The sequence below is a fragment of the Rhinatrema bivittatum genome, chromosome 6 (assembly GCF_901001135.1).
Source record: "Rhinatrema bivittatum chromosome 6, aRhiBiv1.1, whole genome shotgun sequence".
In the NCBI taxonomy this organism is placed as follows: Eukaryota; Metazoa; Chordata; class Amphibia; order Gymnophiona; family Rhinatrematidae; genus Rhinatrema; species Rhinatrema bivittatum.
Window position 1 is genome coordinate 36605836 of NC_042620.1, and position 22778 is coordinate 36628613.

Consider the following 22778-nt stretch of genomic DNA (forward strand, 5'->3'; position numbering starts at 1 on the left):
CTGCAAGGCTCAGGAACATCGAAAGGAACCATTCCAGAATTTTTACCTTGCCAGAACAGGCATCAGAATGGCTATAGGCTAACTCTACACAGGAGTGAGGAGATGGGACAGGACAATGAATAGAAGAGGCTCTGAAAGCATCCAGACAATGACTGACAATGTTGACCGGAGGAAGATCAGGGAACTCTGTAGTTGGTGCTATGGAGCCATGGGTGGTAAAAGCCAGATACCCCCTACGAGTGAGAGGTAAGAGGGAAGATTTCAGAGTTATGCAAGTTTGTTTATTTTGAAACATTTTCTCTGCGTTGTCACTTTTTTATGGGATTTTCTATTTGGATGGGGATTTTCAAGGTTATAGCAGTGTTGTTCTTTTAGGTACTTGTAGCCTGGATTGGCCACTGTTGGAAACAGGATACCGGGCTTGATGGACCCTTATGTTCTTATGACTGTTTCCTTATGGGCTGCAATGATGACAACAGGGAGGTGCAGAGCACGGATAACTGGCTGAGATTCACTTGTGCTGAAAGGAGTGGTGGTAGGAAGAATCGTGTTGGCAATAGACATGTGACCAGCTATGAGATATAGCGCCCGCAGTGGGTGGCCATCTCCTTGGACATAGACAGGGAAGCAGTGACCTGCAACCCTCGCAAAGGCAGTGGGACGAAAGAATGCCATGTGACCAAGAGGAACCAGAATCTCCACTCGAGTCAAGATTGCTTTCTGCTTTCTCTCTTCCATAGAACTCTGATAGCCTTGATGACATTTCACTTGCATGCCTTACATCTCCTTGCTATCTTTATGTTGTATGTATTTGGGGTGGGAGGGGTGGGAGGGGTGGAGGGAAGAGGGGTTTCTGAGTGAGGGGGATGGGAGTAATGTGTTGGGGCAGTTGGAGAATTAGTATGGGAGGTGTATGGATGTTAAGAGCAGAGCCCAGGCCCCAAGGATGCTCCCAACTGGGCAGCATGCTCTGGGGGAGGGGAGGCATTGTAAGACAAGGTGTGTGGGATATTAGGGTCAAGAGGTTGATAACCGAAGGAATCCCTTGCCTGGATGTCTCAGACTTTGGGAGGGGTTAGAGATAGATGTCTGTTGGGTACTTGCTTGGGCTTTAAAGTTAAAAAATCGACAAGACACAGAATTATACATTTGCAGTGGATTAGACACCACAAAGTTACTGTCTATTATGTACACAAAGAGCTAGTACAAGTTGTATACATAATCTGTACAGACAATGGCTAACTCCAAAGTGATGTGTGTGTCTTGGAAAGTATGGGGCATATCCATGCCAGTTAAAAGGAAGCAAATCTTTACATATCTGAAGAGATCAATGCATGTGGCAATATTACAGGAAATGTACCTGATGGACACAGAGCATGACAGAAATTATGTAGAGATTGGCAGGGGGAGACAGGTGTTTTATGCCTCATTTAATTCAAAGAGCAGAGGAGTCTGCATTCTTATTCTTAAGAACCAGACTCTTGTGAACCAAAAGGAACGCAAAAATTCAGAAGGCAGATTTATATTGCTAGAGAACTCCCTGATTGACCAAAACAGTCTTGTCAGATACCGAACTGCATGGCTAATTTTAAATTGGCGGAGGCAGGGTTTAAGTATATGGGTATCTTTATACTTAAAAACTTGTTGCATATATATAAAACTAACTATGCCCCCCATATGCAAAACAATTTCAGAAGATGTGCAGAAGTGGTCTGGGCTGAATGTATCATGTGTGGGCAAAATTGGAATTCTGAAAATGAATATACTTCCTAAGCTCATGCACTTATTCCAACACTTTCCAATTACACTTCCTATGAAATTCTGTGCAAATATGAACAGCTCGAAGCCACAGTTTATAGGGCAGGGCAAGATCCCCGGGTTAAAACTTAGCACCTTATGGTGCACTAAGAATGGAAGAGGATTCACACTCCCTAACTTGCTAAGGTATTACTGGACCTCAAGAGTATATGAAGCCATGGTTTTTTGCTGGAGACAGGGGCAGCAGAGGGAATAGACCTTCCTCTTTTACTGTTTCTTCCACCAGCATCACAGAGGGCTAGGCAGGTGATGAGAACCCAGCCGACTGTAGAGCACACGGTAAAGACATGGCATATGCCTTCTAAATACTTGAACATACCAACTTGATCAGCATACACCACTGCTGGCTGTTCTGAAAGATAATCCCCATATATCAGTTGCCACATTTCATAATGAGTTACGGAAATGGGGAACTTTGGGATTACAGTTCTTTGGGCAATTGTGGGATGAACAGGGATGGTCCGTCGATGATTTGAAGGAGGAGTTCGAGATAAGTGAGGAGGACAGAGGAATTTATGAGAGGATAAAACAGTAGCTCTCTAAAACGGAAGGAATGTCATGTGTAAAGAGGGAACCCTCACAAATTGAAAGAGTGTTAATGACCCAGACGTAGGCTATAAAATTATTTCCCCCCTGTATCATGTACATTAGCCTACGAAGAAATGGAACCCCTTAATGCATTAATGGACAAGTGGAACAAGGATCTGAGGGAAAGACTGTCGGAGACAGACTGGAAAGTTATAAAGAGGAGGATGCATAGAATCTCCATATGTAGCAGGAGAATCAAACTCATGTATAAATTGGTTAGAAGAGACTACCCTACACTTTATGTATTTTGCTGCTTTCTTGTCACAGTCATCCAGACTGTGTTGGAGGGGATGCAGGGAGGAGGGAACATATATGTGGTGGACTAGCCCACCACTTGCAGAGTTCTGGACCAGAGGGGAAACAGATACTGCTGAAATTCTGGGCCATCAGGTATGTTTCAGGCCCAGGATGTGTTTTTACTGGGACTGTGGTGGTCTGTCTTGACTCTTGATATATATCAACGCATTTTATGTGGACATTTACTTCATGTAGGCACGATATAAATTTGCTACATATTGGAAGTTGATACCGTGGAATAAGCTGACACATGTGTTGGAAAAACTGACATCTGACTATGTATGATAGGATATGGGGGGCCCATACTGGTCATATAAAAAGAGGAACGGAGAAGAGTGAAAAAGTTGGGAGGGATATATTACTGTCATATAGGGATGACTGGTGGAAGTACCTTGGAACTGTAATAATTTAGGATGTATTGGTGCTTGTACAAATGGTGTTTGTATCTGAACTTTGTATTATTTTATCTTTGTCTTGCCTCCCTCTCTCCTCAAGAGAAAAATGCTTTGGGTCTTCCCTCGGCTTTTTCAGAGAAGAAACAAGCAGAAAGTACAGGTTGTTTTTTTTAAACTGCCATTGCCACCAACTCTGTCCACCATCTCAATATCTGTCCCCTGCCATAACTGCACGAAAAGCAATTACCATAAGAGAGGCTAAGTGAACTGCATCAGAAAGTATTGGGGGAAGTAGGAGGGACGAAAAACCCAGAACACATTGGCCTTCAATGATCTGCTGTTCACTATTTTAACAATGTTTATCTGTGACAAGTACAAGTAGTTTTAATCTTGAATATTTGAGTTTCAATACATATATGCAATGTTTTACTAAATTGCAAAGTTTTTAACTTGAATTCATGTACATGTCAAGTGCAAATGACTGCTATACAGTATGTTGAATTTGCATTTTGTAATTTTAACTTTTAAATACAGACAACTAAAAAACTGAAGATAAATTGATTTATGCCTTAATCAACCTAAAAATACACCTAAAAGTTTAGTTTGCATCAAGTAAACACAGATAAACTATATTTAGTACCTGCCAAATGTACCCAATTTGCTAAAAGTTAAGCACCACATTTGTAATTTATAAATACCTAGGATCAGAAGCTCTATTTATACTGATATATTTTGTGTCATAGTGATTTATTCTATTCTAGACTCACTTGATGATGCTACTGGTTTATTGGTATTTATTGTTCCATACTTTGAGCATCTGACGTAAAGGAATATAATCAAATTTATTATATTTCCTTGGCCTTCTCTTTTAGCTTTGCAATTTGTTTATTTATATATATATATATATATATATATGTATATATACACATACATTTATTTTTATTAAGTTTAATAAATTATATCCAAGCAAAAACACTTGTATGGCATAACATATAGAGAAAACAAATTAAAATAAAAGATTAAGAACATGCCATACTGGGTTGGACCAAGAGTCCATCAAGCCCAGCATCCTGTTTCCAACAGTGGCCAATCCAGGCCACAAGAACTTGGCAAGTACCCAAAAACTACGTCTATCCCATGCTACTGTTGCTAGTAATAGCAGTGGCTATTTTCTAAGTCAACTTAATTAATAGCAGGTAATGGACTTCTCCAAGAACTTATCCAATCCTTTTTTAAACACAGCTATACTAACTGCACTAACCACATCCTCTGGCAACAAATTCCAGAGTTTAATTGTGCGTTGAGTGAAAAAGAACTTTCTCCGATTAGTTTAAAAATGTGCTACATGCTAACTTCATGGAGTGAAAATTAGTCTATTATCCGAAAGAGTAAATAACAGATTCACATTTACTTGCTCTAGACCTCTCATGATTTTAAACACCGCTATCATATTCCCCCCCCCCCCCCCCCTCAGCCGTCTCTTGTCCAAGCTGAAAAGTCCTAACCTCTTTAGTCTTTCCCCATAGGGGAGCTGTTCCATTCCCTTTATCATTTTGGTTGCCCTTCTCTGTACCTTCTCCATGCAACTATATCTTTTTTGAGATGCGGCGACCAGAATTGTACACAGTATTTCAGGTGCGGTCTCACCATGGAGCGATACAGAGGCATTATGACATTTTCCGTTTTATTCACCATTCCCTTTCTAATAATTCCCAACATTCTGTTGCTTTTTTGACTGCCACAGCACACTGAACCAACGATTTCAATGTGTTATCCACTATGACGCCTAGATCTCTTTCTTGGGTGCTAGCTCCTAATATGGAACCTAACATTGTGTAACTATAGCACGGGTTATTTTTCCTTATATGCATCACCTTGCACTTATCCACATTTATTTATTTTATTTATTTAACAGTTTTATTTACCGACATTCATTAGGGATATCACATCAAATAGGAGGGGGGATAAGGGGCAGCCCTGCCGTGTACCACGAACAATAAGAAAGTACGGAGATAAGATTCCATTAATAAGGAGCTGGGCTTGAGGAGCCTCATACATAGCCTGAATCCATTGCACAAATTGCTCCGGCAGCTGTGCATGCCGCAGAACCAAAAATAGGTAGGGCCAAGAGACACGGTCGAATGCTTTTTCCATGTCTAAAGAAATAATTAGCCCAGTTTTCCCTAGCCTTTTGGTGAGGTGCATGATATTAAGCACACTTCGGTTGTTGGACGTAGATACCCTGCCCGTCACAAAATCAGACTGATCTGGGTGTATCAAATAAGTTAGTACAGTTTCCAAGCAGAGCTGAAAAAGTTTTGCCATATTCAGAAGGGAGATAGGATGATACAATCCACAATTAGTTGGGTCTTTACCTTATGAATGAAAGAGATAGTAGCATTACCTAAGAAGCCCAGAGAATAAGCAACTAAGCCAGCCTGATTGTAGATGGGAAGCAAAAAGGGCCCCAAATCAGAAAAGCACTTCTTAAAGAAATCAATAGGGTAGCCTTCAGGTCCAGGACATTTCCCATTGGGAAGCACATGGATTGCCGTCCAAATTTCTCCCATTGTGATGGGGGCAGCCAGCATGCCTCGCTGTGGCTCTCCCAATGATGGTAGATCTAAACAATCAAGGAACCCCTGCATGAGGGTCACAGGGATCAGTGAACGAGTATAAGTCAGAGAAGTATCTCAAAATCTCTGCTCTATTCTGTAGGGATCAGCTGTGAGTGATCCAGAGGGATCTTGCAACTGAGAAATATGCAAAGTGCTCTTCCGTTTTGTTTTTTTTAACTAGCTTAGCCCACACGGCCCCAGTGCTGTCACCATGTTCATAATACTGTAGCTTAGAAAATTTAAGAAAGCGTTCTATCAGATTAATTTCCAGCGAACAAAGCTCCTGCCATGCTGCTTCAAGTTTCTTATAAGTTTTAGGGAGGCAATCCTGTTTATGTTGGACTTCCAACTTCACGATCGTGGAGCGTAAATTGCATAGGTTGGTACAATTCTCCCACTGAACATAACTAGGATAACTGATATGACCTCTCAAGTAGGCTTTAAAAGCCTCCCAGCAAAATACAGGGGAGTAGTCCGAGGCGGGGTTGTACTTTGTCTTCATGGACACCATATGGAGAAAATCTAATTTACCCAGAAGGGATGTATTCAATCGCCACCTCGAAGTACGCTGCCGAGTAACAATAGGCTTAAGTGTCAGTTGCACAGCATGATGATCAGATATAGTGCAGGGGAGAATCACACAGCCTTGCATATTAACCAAGAAGGACGGAGAACAGAGAAAATAATCAATAGGGCTATAAGAACCATGGCGAGGGGAATAATAAGTGTAGTCTTGCTCATTTTTATGATAGGTTCTCCAAAGAGCACAGGGAAGTAACTAAGCTATGTTGCGCTAAGCCAGGAGCTATAGGTTCTCCAAAGACACAGGGAAGTAACTAAGCTATGTTGCGCTAAGCCAGGCATCAGAGGACGAGTACTGCTTCGTGATCTATCTAATGCAGGATCCATACACATATTCCAGTCCCCACCCAAACAAATTTTGTCCCCTCCCCCAAAGAAACAAGAGTATCCAATAATGTACAGTAAAATTCCTCTTGCACATGATTAAGGCCATACACATTGACTAGAAGAAAAGTATCAGAGTACAGAGAGCAATCTAGAATAACATAGCGCCCCTCTGGGGCTTTTATACATTTATGAACTATCAAAGGAAATGATTTAGCTATTAGGATACACACTCCACGACTTTTAAAGTTGAAGGAAGAATAATAAACCTCACCCACCCAACCCTGTTTTTCATGTTCCAGGTTAGTTAAATGCGTTTCTTGCAGAAATAGCAGATACGCCTTTTGATTTTAAACTCACTGTAAAATACTCTTTCACTTGATAGGAGAGGAAATGCCCTGTACATTAAGAGAGACAATTAAGGTCTAGGGACATAAGGGGACAAGTACATTTTGAAGGAAGGATAATGTCCCAAAGCAAAAAAGGGCATTAGATATCTCCCACAGGTACAAGTACCCAGAGACATGGCTCCTATTAGCATAGAGATAAGCGGAAAAGACAGTAGGAAGACATGAAGAAAGTTTATAATACAAGGGTTATGCCAATGAACATTTTCCAAATTCTCAAGTTTGCTTAGGAGAATTAAGTGACTTTTAGAAAAAGCAGCTAATATTCCTTGTGTAATGGTTTCACAAGAGTCCAATACTTCCATCTTCTGAGACAAAATAGAAACTTGCTCTTGTGTAATCTGCAGGGCCATGGATAGACCCTGATATTGGGATACAAACTGATCCAATTGTGAAGATAAATTGGTAATAGCATCCCAAATGGCATCCAAAGTAATATTAGGAGGCTTAGGAAGGCAAAAAGACTGTACCTCAAACTGCTGAACGCCATAAACCATTGGTGGCAGTTAGTTGTAACGACTCCACATGAAGAGATCATTGAACCTCTCAGCAGACAGCTCCTTCATCCGATCATGCCCCGTTACCAGGCCAGTTGGCTGTGTGATATCATTGAGTCGCGACTCTGTCAAAGCAGAGCCTCCATTGCTGAAAAGCTGGGGTCCAGACTAAGGAAGAGGATGGTATAACTCCAGAGTAAGAGGTCTCAGTCGGGAGCTATCGCTTGTGATCCTTCACCCAGCAAGGACTCCAATGACTGCTCAACGGAGCTCAATGGAAGGTCGACGCGCTGAAGGAGATGAAGATCCATAGGGCCCGTCAGTGTGGATGTAGCCAAAATTTCTGGATACTACCCTTTCTTTTACCCATTGAATCATCGAAGAGAGGATATAGAGGTAAAAAGATTTTTTGCAATAACAGAGGGTCCTTCAGAGCCTGCTTTCAGTCGGCAGCCATCTTGAATTTCCCAAGCTCTTAGATCGCTTTGGAACTTGTTTTAAGCTAGATTTATTCATTATGCACAAGTAAGCATGGAGCCTCTTCTGCTGGGCCAGAACCACTCTTGGTAGTACCTTGGAGCAAAAACCATATTAAATGTCATCTTGGTCTGTCTCCAAAAACTTATAGCACTCAGCATGATGCTCCATCAGGAGACATCTTTTGCAAGCATATCAGGCACTTCTTGAGGCTTTTTGGACATAGTGAGGAAAATAAATACCATAAAATCAAAATGAGAAGAAGTCTTCAAGAGAATGATGTGCTAAGAGAAAAACTACACAATCTGACCGCTAATAGTGAATGCTGGTTCATAGGACAGGACTATTACCCTCTTGACAGCACATGGTCTTCTGTCCTCAGCTTCTGATGTCGTAGCTCAGGCACCTATACAGATAGTAAACCTCTTCCTTGATGATCCCTTCCCTTTTTTAACTTCTGAAGACAGAGAGAACTCATATTTTAATACCAAAACATTATTGAATGATAAACAGTTTGACACTGCAAATGGCATAGTATTGAAGATAATTGCACAGATAGCAGACCTGATACAACTGTGATGAGAAATTCTGAGAACTTAGTCAAGGCAGAGGACTGCAGCCATAGAGGAAGTTGTAACTGCCAGTAGATGACAGAAACCAGCAGTTGGAAGGAAAGGAAGCAAGGTGAAAAGAGTGATGCTTCTAAGAGCTTGCAGAGAATCCTGGAGAGTTGCAAGCATGTCAAGAGTCAGTTCCAAACTGAATTTTCAGAAGGAAGTAAGGTCTCCCGAGGATTCCAAGGGGCAACAGACCAATAGGAAGAAGCAAGAGAACATAAAGAGAGGAGCAAACAAGAACAGAGTCAATCAGAAGCTTAGCAACATTTATACAATAATACATAAGGAGAACTTAAGCCAAGCAATAACAAATTAATGCAGGCGTAGGTGCAATAAAGAAACATATACATCCAAAAATGTATATGAGGCAGAGGCAGAACACATGGCAACATCAAAATCTAAGAGAACTTCAAAAAAGATGAAATATCTAAGTAGGGTAACTACTGGGAAAAAGAAAGACAGACTGAGCACAGAAAAATGTCCCTAAGAGCATGTAAAATTGAAATTTAGTGAGCAGCCAAAATGGGTGTGGGATCAGTCTGTTGGGATGTCTTCCTCCAATGACACAAAGGCAAAAAATGAGAAGTGGTAGGTCCAATAAGATGTGGGAAGTCACCATGCACTCTAGAAAGCTCTGAAACAGTTATGTGACCATCATGTATGACTCTGCTGCATCTGCTGGGCATGAAAGAAAAATGTACCTATACTAGTATTTCTGTTATGCAAAAAAGGTCTTTATTTAGACAAGTGCATTACATTACTAGAAAATGTATGTAAAAATACATTTAAAAAACAGAAATTAAATGTACTCGTGTTTGCTGCTTTATAACTGCCACATGACAGAAAAAAAATGCTAGCGTAGGTTAATGGTCGTCTTTAGCAAAATATTTGTTGGAGTTGTAGCTAGCTTATGGCCAGTAGGGGCGCCATCAAGCAAAAACTATTAGCTTCCAGCTTCCTCCTCATTCCCCTGGCAATAAGGAGCAGTGTGGTCCACGGAGTCTCGAAATCAATCTCCTCCTCCTGCCGGGGCAATGAAGAGCAGAGCGGCCCACACTCCTGACCTCTCTATCCCTTGGCCCGGCAATGAAGAATAGCGCTGCCCATAGGGCAACAAAAATAAACTGCCTTCTTCCTCCCCCTGCCCCAGTAGTGCAGAGCAGTGTGGCCCCAGGGCTGCAAAAAGCATTGGTCTTTTTCCCCTCCCTTTCCCCGCCTGGCAGTGAAAAGTGGTGCGGCCTTGTAGAGCTTCAGGGAACAGCAATAAGCAGCAGCAGTAGCAGTGTGGCCCGTGCGATGCCCAAAAGCACTGGCCTCCCTCCCTATCATCTAGATGAGAGAGAGATAACTTATGAGAGTATATATGACTGAGAATGCGAAAGAGAGGTATGAGCCTGTGTGTTTGATTATGTGAGACAGAGGTATAAGCTTATGAGAAAGAGCATGTGTGTATATGACTGAGCGTATGAGAGAAAGCTTATGTATGTGTGTATGATCGAACATGTGTGTGATTGACTGAGCATGAGCATGTGCGACAGAGGTATGAGCATGTGTGTCTAAGCATGAGAGTGAGGTATGAACATACAAGATTGAGCATGTGAGAAGTACGAGCATGTGATAAAGAGCCTGTGTGTGTACATGACAAAGCATGAGAGAGAGGTATGAGCGTGTGTGTATATATGATTGAGCACGTGAGAGAGCATATGAGTATGTGTGTGTGACAATGTCCTCCCTCTCTCTCTGCTAATCCATGACAATCTCAGGTCATCTAGAAATCAAAATTTCCCAGGTATAGACGGCAGAGGATTTTTTTTTTATCCTTATTAGTTTTAATTATTGGGAGATATTTGATGTATCATCTGTTTTGAAATATTTTATTGACTTTTAGAAATGGCTAGAGATATGAGTTTTTAATTATTGTATGTTCTATTCATCAGCTGTTTTGAAATATTTATAATTTTTATTAGTATGGTTTTACTATTATGATTTATGTTTCTTGATTTTATTGTTTGATGTTTTATGAAGAATGGCAGGTATTTCTATTTTTCCATAGTTGCACTGGCTTGTTGAGGTTTCCAGTTCAGTTTTTGTCTGCACATTTCTATTTATACTTTATGGTCTCTCTATCAGGAATTTGATGAGGGTCTGTCTGTGTTCAGCATATGTGAACAAGGTGAGGTGCTCTGCTATTTTCTGTATGAGGATCTATAACAGCCTGGTTTGTTCTTTTTTCCTAATAGGAGTTGTATTGGTGTTTAGAGTCCGGTGCAATCTTTTAATGTTGCCTTTTCATAAGTAGGATTAAATGCGGGCAGTTACTGCTGTTTTGGTATGGAAAGTTTAGTATATTGTAATTGTAATTCAGTTTACCAGTAGCTTTCTGAGGGCCAAGCCTACACCTAACATGCGCTACCATAGGCCTAATACCATATGGGCTCCAACTGCCTTTTTTCTTGTACTTGTTTTGCAGGGTTTTCTAGTTAGTGCCACAGCAATGCATGTAAATATAATATATATGTTGTGATATTTTTACTTCAGAATGTCCTTTTTCATGTAAAATCTGAATAATTTTTAATTATGTTTAGGAACAGCGTGATCGGGAGGAGGTGACACCTAACAGTTGGATTGGGGGCCCATGACTGCAGGTTCTGAAGGGAACCCTGGTGCATGGCCCCCCCCAGGCCTAGGACTGACACTGCAATGACTGGAGGAAATAAAGTTGAGAGGGGACTTGTGAATGAAGGCTGCGGGCACCAGGATCTCTGTACTGGTTCCAATTGAGCTGGAAGCCCAAAGGAGCTGGAGGAAACTTCCGGGTGAAAATAAAACTCAAAGCCCCCTCCATTTAAAAGTCTTCTAGCTGGTGGTATCATATGTTGTGCTCAGGATGAGGGCACACTTTTTCACTTGGTTTTAGGTGCCACATGGCCTGGCTATGGCTCTGATATTTGTTGACAAACTGATAAAGTAGCTAAATAAGTTTTGCTCTCAGGCCCTACTGCAGCAAAGTAGAGTTGCTGCAGAAGTATATAATTACTATAACAAAAATTGTAGATTACCTTTTGGGGACAAAGGGTCATCAGTGAGAATAGCAAAATAATTTACAATAAAATTAAGAAAATCTATGGCAGTTTCATGAAAGCCTGGAGGATAACACTGAGTTACTATGTTTTTGACCCAAATTTTATTCATGCCACAGGTAATGATGAGAATGTTTTTAACAACACTCATTATTCTATGATGGATCTCGTACTAATCCTGAGCAGTAGAAGTCATAGGCATAGTCATAGGCATAGTTAAAGGTAGGGATGTTCTAAGTAGGATTGAAGAATAAAGCAATAAAGTTGATTATGAAAAGTTAAAAAAAAAAAAAGAATAAATAGCAGAGATACAGTACCGGCCCTTATGTTAGAAATCTGCAATGATGCTGCAGGATCCCGTGACAATCTTCAATGGCCCTAATGCTAACCGGTTACTCTTCAAGAAAAGTCATGTTAGTGGGATGCCACAGATTAGCAGCACACCTTGTAAGGGCCAGTACTGTTTCACAATTGACTCACCTGCAAACAATATTCACATTGGTAAGGTTTTTCTCCGCTGTGAGTCCTCTTATGTCTTTCCATATGATACTTCTGTATAAACCTCATACCACACTCATCACAACGAAATGGTTTTTCACCTAACGGCAACAAGAAGGTCAGAACAAATATTATAGTTACTTGAAAGGATTTTTACAAATAAGTATGTTGTATAAGGCAAGATTAACAATGTTTATTGCATGTTCCAAATACCATTTTTTCCCTCATCACAAATACAAAAATAAGAACCGATTGGGAATTTTCAATATCAATATTTCTTCCTATTGTGAACCTAAAATATTAATGCATAAATTCACTATTTTGCTGGATGCTACACCTATGTGTCAATAGCCTGATAACAGGTTCCATAAAAGAAAATATAAATTGGGGACAACCACCTTTGTATAAATTGTTATTCTTATTCAAAAACACAGAAAAAATAGAAACAAAGAAAAGCAAAGCATTAAGTAAATAATTTCACAGATAATCTAACAATGTGGGTTTCTAAAATTTATAGACATTATCACATATTAAGCAAAGTTCATTGCCTGTGACAGATGTTCACTGAGGACAACAGGATAATCGGTCAAACAGGTGGGTGACGTTATCCAATGGTGCCAAAAGATGACCTTCCAGAGATTTCTGGAAGTGTTTAGAAAGACTTTTCTGGGCATGTGTAGGATCCTACATAGCACCATCTCAGTCTAAATAAAATAACTTCAGGGTCATGTGATGCAGGGAACAAGATAGGGAGCATGCCCGCTTTGCTCTGGGTGCGGTCAGCTTTCACCCCCATCACATCAACCCTTTTAGCTCGGCAAAAATGCAGACAGACATTTACAGGCCGATGCAATATTGGCACATAAAACCGAGTGGCCATGGCACCCGCTTTCCTAACATGCACCAATCCACCTCTCCCGGGTGCGCGATGCAGCAGGCTAATGAGCTGCAGCATTAAAAAGAGGCGCAAGAGGAAACTGTGCTCCCTAGCGCCTCCTCGGCATCGGCTCCCAGAACGCATGGCTGTCGGTGCGGGTCAGGAAAATGGACACTCAATACTAGCATCCGTTTTCTCTGCTACTGGCACGTTATAATTGGCCTGAAGTGTGTATACTGGGCTCCCAGAATTTTTTTTCCCCAAGACTTTTTATTTTTTGCACAATGCTGTTTTCTGTGGTTCCTCCTACTTTGTATTGTGACTATATTTTTCGGAGGAACCACAAAAAGCAGGATTTTTGTTTTTTTGGTTGAGCCCTTGAGCACAGCATGCCTTAATGCCAGCTCCTGGGCTGCTGTTTTTTTTTTCATTTATTGCTTATTGAATTTTTTTTTCAAAAATACAAACTCACATATACTTTGTACAGCAACAAAGAAACACCTTAAACGTGAAGAAATTTTACAGCAAACAGTAATTTATCATTTTTACCTAGACCACAATTTCCTGGGAGTAAGTGTTAGGAGCCCAAATATAAGGAGCAAAATAGAAGAGAAAAACATACTCTTGTTGAAATAGCTTGACATACTAATCTACCCCAAAATACATTTTTACCCCTGGGTTATGGGACTTACTTGAGGAGAGGAGGCTAGGAGCAGCCTTTTCCGAGAATCAAGAAACAACTTTAACCTTTCGGGGAAAAAGTATATATAAACTTCATTATTTAATTATCATTATCATTTGCAAGGAAATTTTAATTGATATGTTGCTCCTAATGATAGGGCTTCTTGTCGTAATGTCAAGAAGCCTTTCCTCCTCTCCTGCGTGGATTTGGCTAGGTCTGGAAATATTTGAATAAACTGGCCATGGAAATTTACCCTTAAATTTTGGAAGTAACTTCGCATTGCCATACTAAGGTCTGGTTTGTAAACAAAAGATTTTAGTAGGGTAGCTCTTTCTACGATCTCGATTTTAGAGGATTCTAAAAATTGTGTTCGATTTTGCAAATTTAACTGATGTTGATCATTACTTCCTCTTACACTTCGATAAGGTAAAAAGTGCACCCTATTAAATGATGACAAATTTTCTAGGGGTATTTTCAAGACCTCAATTAGATATCTCTTTAACGTGACTCTGGGCTGTTCACCAATAATTTTAGGAAAATTAAGAAGCCTAAGATTAAGACGTCTTAGGCGAATTTCCATATACTCTATTTTCTTATTTAACAACTTTTGTTCCTGTATAATTGTAGATTGAACTTCCAGCCCTTTTTTAGCACCATCTTCCAACCCTTGAATTCGAGATTTTTGCTCTTCCAATTTAATATTACAATCTTGAGAAAAATTGTCCACCTTTTGTGTACAAGCTACTATTTGCTGGGAACATTTTTTAACTTCAGACCCAAGCTGCGCCACGAGTTCCCATAGGGAGTCTAGTGTCACTACTCCTGGTTTAGGAAACAAATTCACCACTTCATTTTGAGGCATTGAAACTTGAACTGCAGTGACAGTATTCTCTTGATTCATCGCTAGACTCACAAAGTCCCCAGTTTCTCCCTCTGGAAGCCTAACAGAGCCTTCTGGCTTGTTGGATACCAAAACCATATCTGGGATATTTTGTGAAGTTGTCGATGTTAATTTCCTCAGGACTGGGGGACTTAAGGTGACATCTCCAGATAAGACGGAGGCTCCATCTCCAGCTTCAGCAGCGGAGGAATCTGCACCTTCCATATGTGGGTAGAGAGCTGTGTACTGCGGGATAGTACGCTGTCCTGATGGGATCGGAGGAGTAGAGGGATATACTCTAACTTTCCCTTTTGTCTTTGGGTGCATTTCTTATAGCATGTAGAAAAAATAAGAGGCTTACCTGGAACAGAGCAGTCACAGCTGGACGCTGCTCTAATAATTCTCCTAACCATCGAGATGTAGAGATTACCTTGAGAGAAATAATTATCAAAATCTCGTTTGAATATTGTTAACTTCTGATGATAAACTTCAAATTCCCAGGCAAAGACGCGCGCCCCTTTGGCGTGTGCGGCTTTGGCGATGCGCCGCTATAGGCCCCTCTGATAGTCCCCGATTGATGACATCAGAGGTGGGGTCAGAAAGCCGGCGTCTGGAAGACCGTCGGAGCAAATGCCAATTTACTCCCGATGAACAAGTAGAAAGTCTCTTGCAAAGTTCTCACAGTCTCACCTCCCAGGCGCTCTTTTCGCCACTGTAGGGCCACTTTTAAGACCCCTCTGATAGTCCCCGATTGATGACGTCAGAGGCAGGGTCAGGAAGTCGGCATCTGGGAGACCGGAGCAAACGCCAATTTACTCCCGGTGAACAAGTAGAAAGTCCCTTGCAAAGTTCTCACAGTCTCACCTCCCAGGTGCCCTGGGCTGTTTAAATTTGCCACATTACAATGGGCACCACTGGTCACGTGGGACTTTTTTGAATTGCGGGGTAATAGCTATTAGCCTCATCTACATGGAATTTACATGTGATGAGCACTATTAGCTATGCGCTGGTTTGGACGTGTGTTTTGGTCATGTTAATCCCATTACTGCATCTAGTGTAAGTCTAGCACATCCAAAATGTGCGTCCAACTGCGCGTTTAGCGGTGTGCTGACTTGAGCACCCAATACTGCATCGGTCTGCATAAGCCTTGAAGAGTGAGTTTTTTCCAGTTGCCTCAACAATATGACCACCTGAACTGCAAGAAAAAAGAAAAAGAAAGGCCTACTAAGCTGAAAATGGCACTGGCTGACCAGAATGACAACTTGATTACTTGAAATCCTGTTTTGGTCATAGAGCTCACAGCAGCTATGGTTGAGGCCTGTTATTCTAAATTTGCATAAAATTTACAAGAAGTTAGAAGAAGCAACCTCCACTATGATCCACTTTTAACTGCCGGATTACTGACAGAGAGCAGCATGTCAGGGCTGCAGGATGAACAGAATCATCAGGAGGAGGCCCTGTCAACAATGCGTGCTGTGCTGCATGCATTAGAGGGGAAGATGGAGGACATGGAAAACCAGTTACATCGGAACAACCTCAGGTTTGTTGGATTGCTGGATGCTGAGCTCTGCAGCATTTTAGAAATTTGGCTGCTGTGAAAATTGGGCATGGGGAATTTGGAAGGCTACTTCCATATACAGCATGTATACCGGCTGGGCCTGAGGAGGGAAGCTGCAGGATGCTGTGCGTAGTAATAGCCCAAGTATTAAACTTTGTGCATAAAATAGCTATTTTAAGGGTGGTTCGGGGGGGGCTTAAGAGCAAAAGTATGAAAACTAGACTGTATTAGTCTTTCAAGACTACTCTGCCCAATTGTCCATGCAATACAGGGAAGTCATGCTGTTTTGCGCCAAATTATATGCCATGAAGATACAGCGCAGACTATTATCCTGCAAAGCTACATTTAGTGCACAATGGCGGGACGAAGTGGTTTTTGTTGGCGATGGAGGTCAAAACGTTCGTTACCAATCTTGAAACAAGAGTTGGCAGCTGCTGCAAAATCTGGATGAGCAGAGAGACATAGTCTCTTCAGAGTTTTGTTTATATTTACTTCTGTTTGTTTTGTACTTTTGTTTCTAATGGCAATGGGCGATTTCCGATTTGACAGCTCTTTTTTCGACTACTTTAAAGTTGGGGTTTGCCCTTTTTATAGTATGGTTTGAGAGTTCACTCCTAGAAGATAAGCTTTATGTTCCCTGCCCAGGTCAGGAGCTTTTGTCATGCCTTTGTTGTATTTCTCATCGAAATTTCCACAACACAGGAGACTGATTCTTCATCAACCAGTTTTTTTTCCCTTCTTTTTTCTCTGGATGCTGGGAACAAGCAAAATTTAATATTTTGTGCTGTAGTTTCAGCACTAAAGCTGCTCTAAGTTGCAGAGTTGACTTTTGTTTTAAACCAACATTTTCTCTTTCATAATGTGTGTTGTTAATTATACGTTATTACTTGATTCAACTCAACTCTGGGATTATGGGGGTTGGGAACAATAAGCGTTGGGAGATATAGGCTGGGGTTAGGACAAGAGGGGATAAAGAGGGACTTGTACCCTTACGTATCCTTAGTACCTTGATTCCATTTTGGTGGGGAGTATAATAGGAGCAATAGTTTGGAGAAGGGGGAAAAGGGATTTGGGTGTGAAGGAGAGAGGGGGAAGGGGGAGGGTTTATCAGGTAAGAGAGGGTGGGGCAGGATGGGAGGGAGTTAGGAATAGTTTAGGACATGCTACTCTCATGAATGTGGGACAACTTGGCTCTTGGGGGTTACGGTGGATGTCTATGGTGGAGGGCTTCCACGATGAGGTGGTTTAAGCAGACATTTGTTCTTGGTTGCCCGCCTTTTACTATAGATGTGGGATGACTCAGCGGGCAACCAAAGTACTCTTGTAGAATGAGGGGGGCATAACTTTCTAGTTAAGAGGCAAAACATCCTTAGTTATTTAAACAAATCCAAAGCAGATATAGTTTTTTTTACAAGAAACACAACCTATTGACTCTAAACATCTGAAATTACAATGGTGGTGGGTGGGACAGGTGAGTTTGGCTTCAGCATCCATCAAGAGAGCAGGAGTGCCATTTTGGTGCACAAAGCTCTTCCATTCAAGGTCTTGCAGGTGATTAAGGATCCAATGGGTCTTTTTTTGATAGTGAAAGCCAAATAATTCAGTAAATCCCTTGTTTTATGCAACATTGAGCTTAAAGGTAAATTTTAAAAGCCCAACACATGCATCAATTAGAGGGATGCACGAATATGTTGGGCCGGCGGGAGCCGAGCAGATTTTAAAAGCCACTGGGATATGCATATACATGTGTAGAGCACAAATAAAGTTTCCAAAAAGGGACAGGGCGTGATCTTGATGGAGCATGAGCATTCCAGGATTTTACCATGAAATTTGTGTGTACATATGTGCACTGGCACGCACCAGGGTCCCCTACTGCATTAACTTTACTTATGCTATGGATGACTTATAAGTAATTAAAAAAAAACAAACCAAAAAAACCTAGACAGATCAGCGGGGTTTTAAGGGTTGTGGCTAACAGGGGGAAAGGGAGGCTATTAAACTAGGGTGAAGTTCTATCCCTTAACTGGGTAAACTGGGAATGACCTCAGAAAACTATCAATGGCGGCGGCAGGCATCCCTTTTAAAATTTCCCCACTTACACAGTAGAAGCAGGATTTGCGCTCACATTTGCATCCATTTAAAATTGAGCACACATGTACACGTGGGCAAGGCTATTTTATAACATGCATGCATATGTTACAAAAGGGTAATGTTCCTAGGCACGGGCCAATGAACATGCGCACATGTGCCCACACGCCACTAAGAAAGTTACCGTCTTAATGTGTACAACCACTTTTTTTCTGGTCTCGTACATCGATTGATTTTGTATGATTCAAATATGGAGTTTCTTAGGGGAGATTTCAACTGTGTGCATGATCCTGAATTGGATAATTAATCTTTTTCTCCCTCCGAAAAAGCCCCCCCCCCCCCCCCCCAAAAGAGGCATCCCTTTTTTATTGGATTCTCTCCTATTATTGGATGCCTGGCAAGTGTTATTCCTGTTTGAAAAAGATTTTACCCACTTGTCTTGGGACATTCTACTCTCTCATGGCTTGATTACTTATTGGAGCCATCTGGAAGTTTCTCTAAAATAGTTGAGACAGGGTTTGGCCAGACAGTAATTTCAGATAATGCCCCAGTTCAGGTCTCGCTTAGTTGGAGTCCAGATGCTTCATACTTTAGACACTGGCATTTTCTTCTTCAATTGCTAAGTGATAAAGCATTCCTGAGTTATATGGTGACATAGGAAAGTTGGAATTTCTTTTTAGACACCAACAAAGAACATTTTGAGGATCCCATCTTATTTTAGGAAACTGCTAAGGCAGTCTTGAGGGGGGAGGTCTTTGTCTATTCCATTCAAAAAAGGAAGGATTTAGATGCCACTATTTTGAGATTGGAAAAGTAGCTAGAGAAAGACAAATACAAATTTGTGTAAAATAACTCTCAAGTGCTGCATGAGTAGAATTCTGGATACTCAGATTGCTTTAAATTCTTTGCTATATCAAAGGACCTCCAATAATACCACATATTTTAAGTTTAAATTACACCAATTTGGGGATAAGCCTGGAAGAATGTCATTTCACTTGATCAGATCTACTTCTGATCCTAAGTACATTGCTGCTTTGAAAAACTTGAGTGGTCAACTATGTCATTCTAGTTCTGAGATCCTCAAGATTTTGGAAGAGTTTTATCAAGATCTGAACACTACTCAGGGGAGCAACATGGAACATTGTGCTTCTTTTCTCAAGTGCGTATCTTTCCCTAAATTAACCCCGGAACATTTGATGAAATTGAATGCCCCACTGACTAGGGAGGAAATTGTGCCAGGACCCAATGGTTTTAGGGCAGAGTTCTATCAGGTGTTAGTAGATAAAGGTACAGGACATATGTTTTCAAATTTTACTGAGTTGATTGATGCTGGACATTTCCCTATTCATAACAATACTGCCTTGATAATTATCCTTTGGCCAGGAAAGGACCCCACATTAGTAGGATCTTACCATCCAAAATCAATGATAAATTTTGAAGTGAAACTTCTGGCAAAGATATGGGGCAGACAGGTTAGCTCTTATTCTAGATTTGTGCAATGATAATTCTCTACAGTTAATGTCAGGAACGCATTGGCTGCAATGGAAATTTGCAGGTGTACTGAAACCCCATCTCCTTATGATCAGCTTTGATGCCAAAAAGATATTTGATCATGTAGAGTGGGAGTATTTATTTTATGTTTTGCAATGTATGGGGCTAGAGCTTAAAATTGTCGTATACTGACCTCTCAGTGATGGTAGTGACCAATAGACAGAAGTCTGGTCTCTTTAGGTTAGCTAGGGGTATAGGGCAGGGCTGCCCGCTGTCCCATCTACTGTATTATATCATTAGTGCTCTTTCTGCGACGTATCCAGAGGGAGCCCCTGATAAAGTGAGTCAGGTTTGGCTCTGAGTGCTTCAAAACTGTGGCATTTACAGATCTCATGGTTTATTTAACAGAGCCTAAAACTTCACTAGATTAGCTATTGGACACCTTGACTCAGTTTTGAGAGTTCTCTGGTTATAAACAAACATGGATAAATCTGAAGTGTTGGCATAGAGTGGATAGACGGAATTTTCACCTACTTGATGATTAAATTAACAAATAATTTGAACGCCTTCTATGATGTGAATATCTCTTCCCTGTTGGAATATACTAAACAAATTTGATCAGTGGCAACATATCCATCTGTCCTTGATGGGACGTATCAATTTGTTCAAGATCGTGTTTTTTTCCGGATGGTTATGTGTGTTACAAACCCTCCCCCTTCGGTTATTGCAGAAATACCTACTGAACCTGACTGTAAACTGCTTTCAAGTACCTGAAAAAGTGGAATACAAATAAAAATAAAGATCTAACTAAATTAGACCTACTGCTTTCTAAATTAATTTGGAGAGCTTCAAAACCTAGAGTGAAACTGCAATAGTTAAAGTAGGGTTGAAAATCTGGCGTTCTGGCAGTTCCATATCTACAACTTTACAATCTAGCATATGTGGCTCAAATTATTAGCAACTAGCTTTTTGGGTCATCAATTTACATTAATAGGGAGTTAGAATCTGGTTTTGTAGCTCCATTGTCCTCGAATTGGGTGTTGCATGCCTCAAATAATAAATTACCGTACATACTCGTGTATAAGTCAATCTCATGTATATGTCGAGGGTATTTCAAGAATTATCTGTCACCCGTGGATATGTCGAGGGTAAAACCTAGAGGGCTTATGAAATGGTGAAATCATACTAAGAAACAAACCAATAACTTAAGAAAATCACTTTTATTTTTTTAAAAGCAGAATAAAGTATCTCATAAGAAACATTACCATTTAACAGCTTAAGAAAATGTCCCTGCTGTATGAATCCTTGCCTCCCTCCCCCATGGCTGACCCTGCAGTTTGAATCCTTCTTTTTTATTCAAATCTTTTCAAGTCCGATTCTTCATCATTGGAATGTCCAATAAATCGTGGAACTGTTTTTTGGTGATGCCATCAGCATAAATATTGTCTTTGCTGTCTCCATCTGCTGAAGTATCATTTGATGCTGATTCGTCTTTGCCTTCATAGATGGCGTCATCTTCTGATCCATCATTGCTGATCCATTGCTGATCCATCCATGCATTGCTGATCCATCCATGCATTGCTAATGCTGCATTTCAGGAATAACTTTCTGCCCATTTCTGGTGGAACTGACTCCCAGGCATCTTTTACCCATTTGCTATCAAATCAATGTCTGGTTTCATCAGGTTTTCTCCTTTCGTTAACTTTACTTGACCAGAACACATGCATTGTTGCCACATATGCCGCAATTGGTCCAAGAAAGGCTTGTTTTACACGAGTACATACGGTACTTGCTGCACTGTGGAGTTGCTGGCTTTTGGCTCCTTTGCGTTAAGTATGGCAACTCTACCGCTTTGTCCTTTATCTCCTTACAGGGAAATCTAGATTTCATAGCCAGAGAATAAGCAAAAAGTTTCATACTTGAACTAGCCTTCATCATGTAACTGGAGTTAATAGGAAGATGCTACCCTTCAGCAGTTACAAGAACAGTAAAAGTTGAGTGGCAAAAATGTATTTGCTTATTTACAATTGAGATATTATGTACACTCTCTTGAACACTTACAAAATGAATTGCGAGTGGTGTTAAAAATTGAGAAGTTTTTTGTAGAACATTCAATGCCATAGGAAGCAGTTTCTACAGTTAAACATAAGATTCTGGCCATGGGGGATTCTTTTTTTCTCCAATATTTGTGTAAGTGTCTCATATCTTATTAAAAAACAAAATAGATGTGTTTACGGATCCTTTTCATCTAGAGACCTTCATTAAGGTTAGGGCTGTAGGATGATTTGTGTTAGCTGGATAAACATGTTGAAACTGTATTATCCCTCCTGTTATTGATTTCTTTCTGATTATTCTTTGATATTTCCTTTATTACTACCTTTTTTTAGGAGGACTATGGCTTAATATGCTGAAGACATGGTTAGTATTGTTTCTTGATTTTTCCTGCATAATTTCACTATTCTTGATTTTCATTTTGATGTAAGAGTAATGACAACTCAAAGTGTAAATAAAAAAAAAATTGAGATTTTCTAACTATTTCAGCACTTTATAAATCTCTTTATAAAGCATCCCTGTGTGACTCTTATGTGGAACTGCTAGACTCGTGACATAGAGGGTTGGGTGGGGTCCTTACCGCTCAAGGTTTGTAGGCATACTTTAACTTTACTAAACTTAAGCAACAGAATGGTAATCAGGCTTTGTGTTGGACTTATTTTTCTCTGGCCTTGGCACACAGGGCTTAGATAATCAAATCTGCTGCTTGCCTGAAATGTGGGGAAGTTCCTGGCTCTTTTTCTCATATCTCCAGATGCAAGAGTACAGGCAAAAAGTCTTTGCCCAAATCATTGTGCTTAAACTTGATGCTGTTTTATTTGATGATGTTTCAGATTTGCATATAAGGGGGAAGGAGAGGGAAGGTTGCAGGTATGGAAGACATATATATTGGGAAAGGATTCAATTTTGTCAAGTTGGTTGTCTATTTCTCAGCCGTCGTTTTGGCACTGGA

The 22778-nt window shown here is 40.6% G+C and overlaps 1 protein-coding gene across 9 annotated transcripts in view; it reads right to left on the reverse strand.

The window, feature by feature from the left end:
- The window catches only part of ZNF148 (zinc finger protein 148), a 278252-nt gene that overhangs the window by 46611 nt on the left and 208863 nt on the right, over positions 1 to 22778 (reverse strand). For 7 of the 9 annotated variants that reach the window (XM_029605277.1, XM_029605273.1, XM_029605270.1 and 4 more), the window contains one exon: positions 12181 to 12299. In XM_029605277.1, coding sequence (XP_029461137.1) covers positions 12181 to 12299 — 119 coding nt within the window. Of the gene's footprint in view, positions 1 to 8322; positions 8461 to 12180; positions 12300 to 21398; positions 21654 to 22778 lie in introns of those variants that run through there. The other 2 variants (XM_029605275.1, XM_029605278.1) reach the window with 2 other exon arrangements.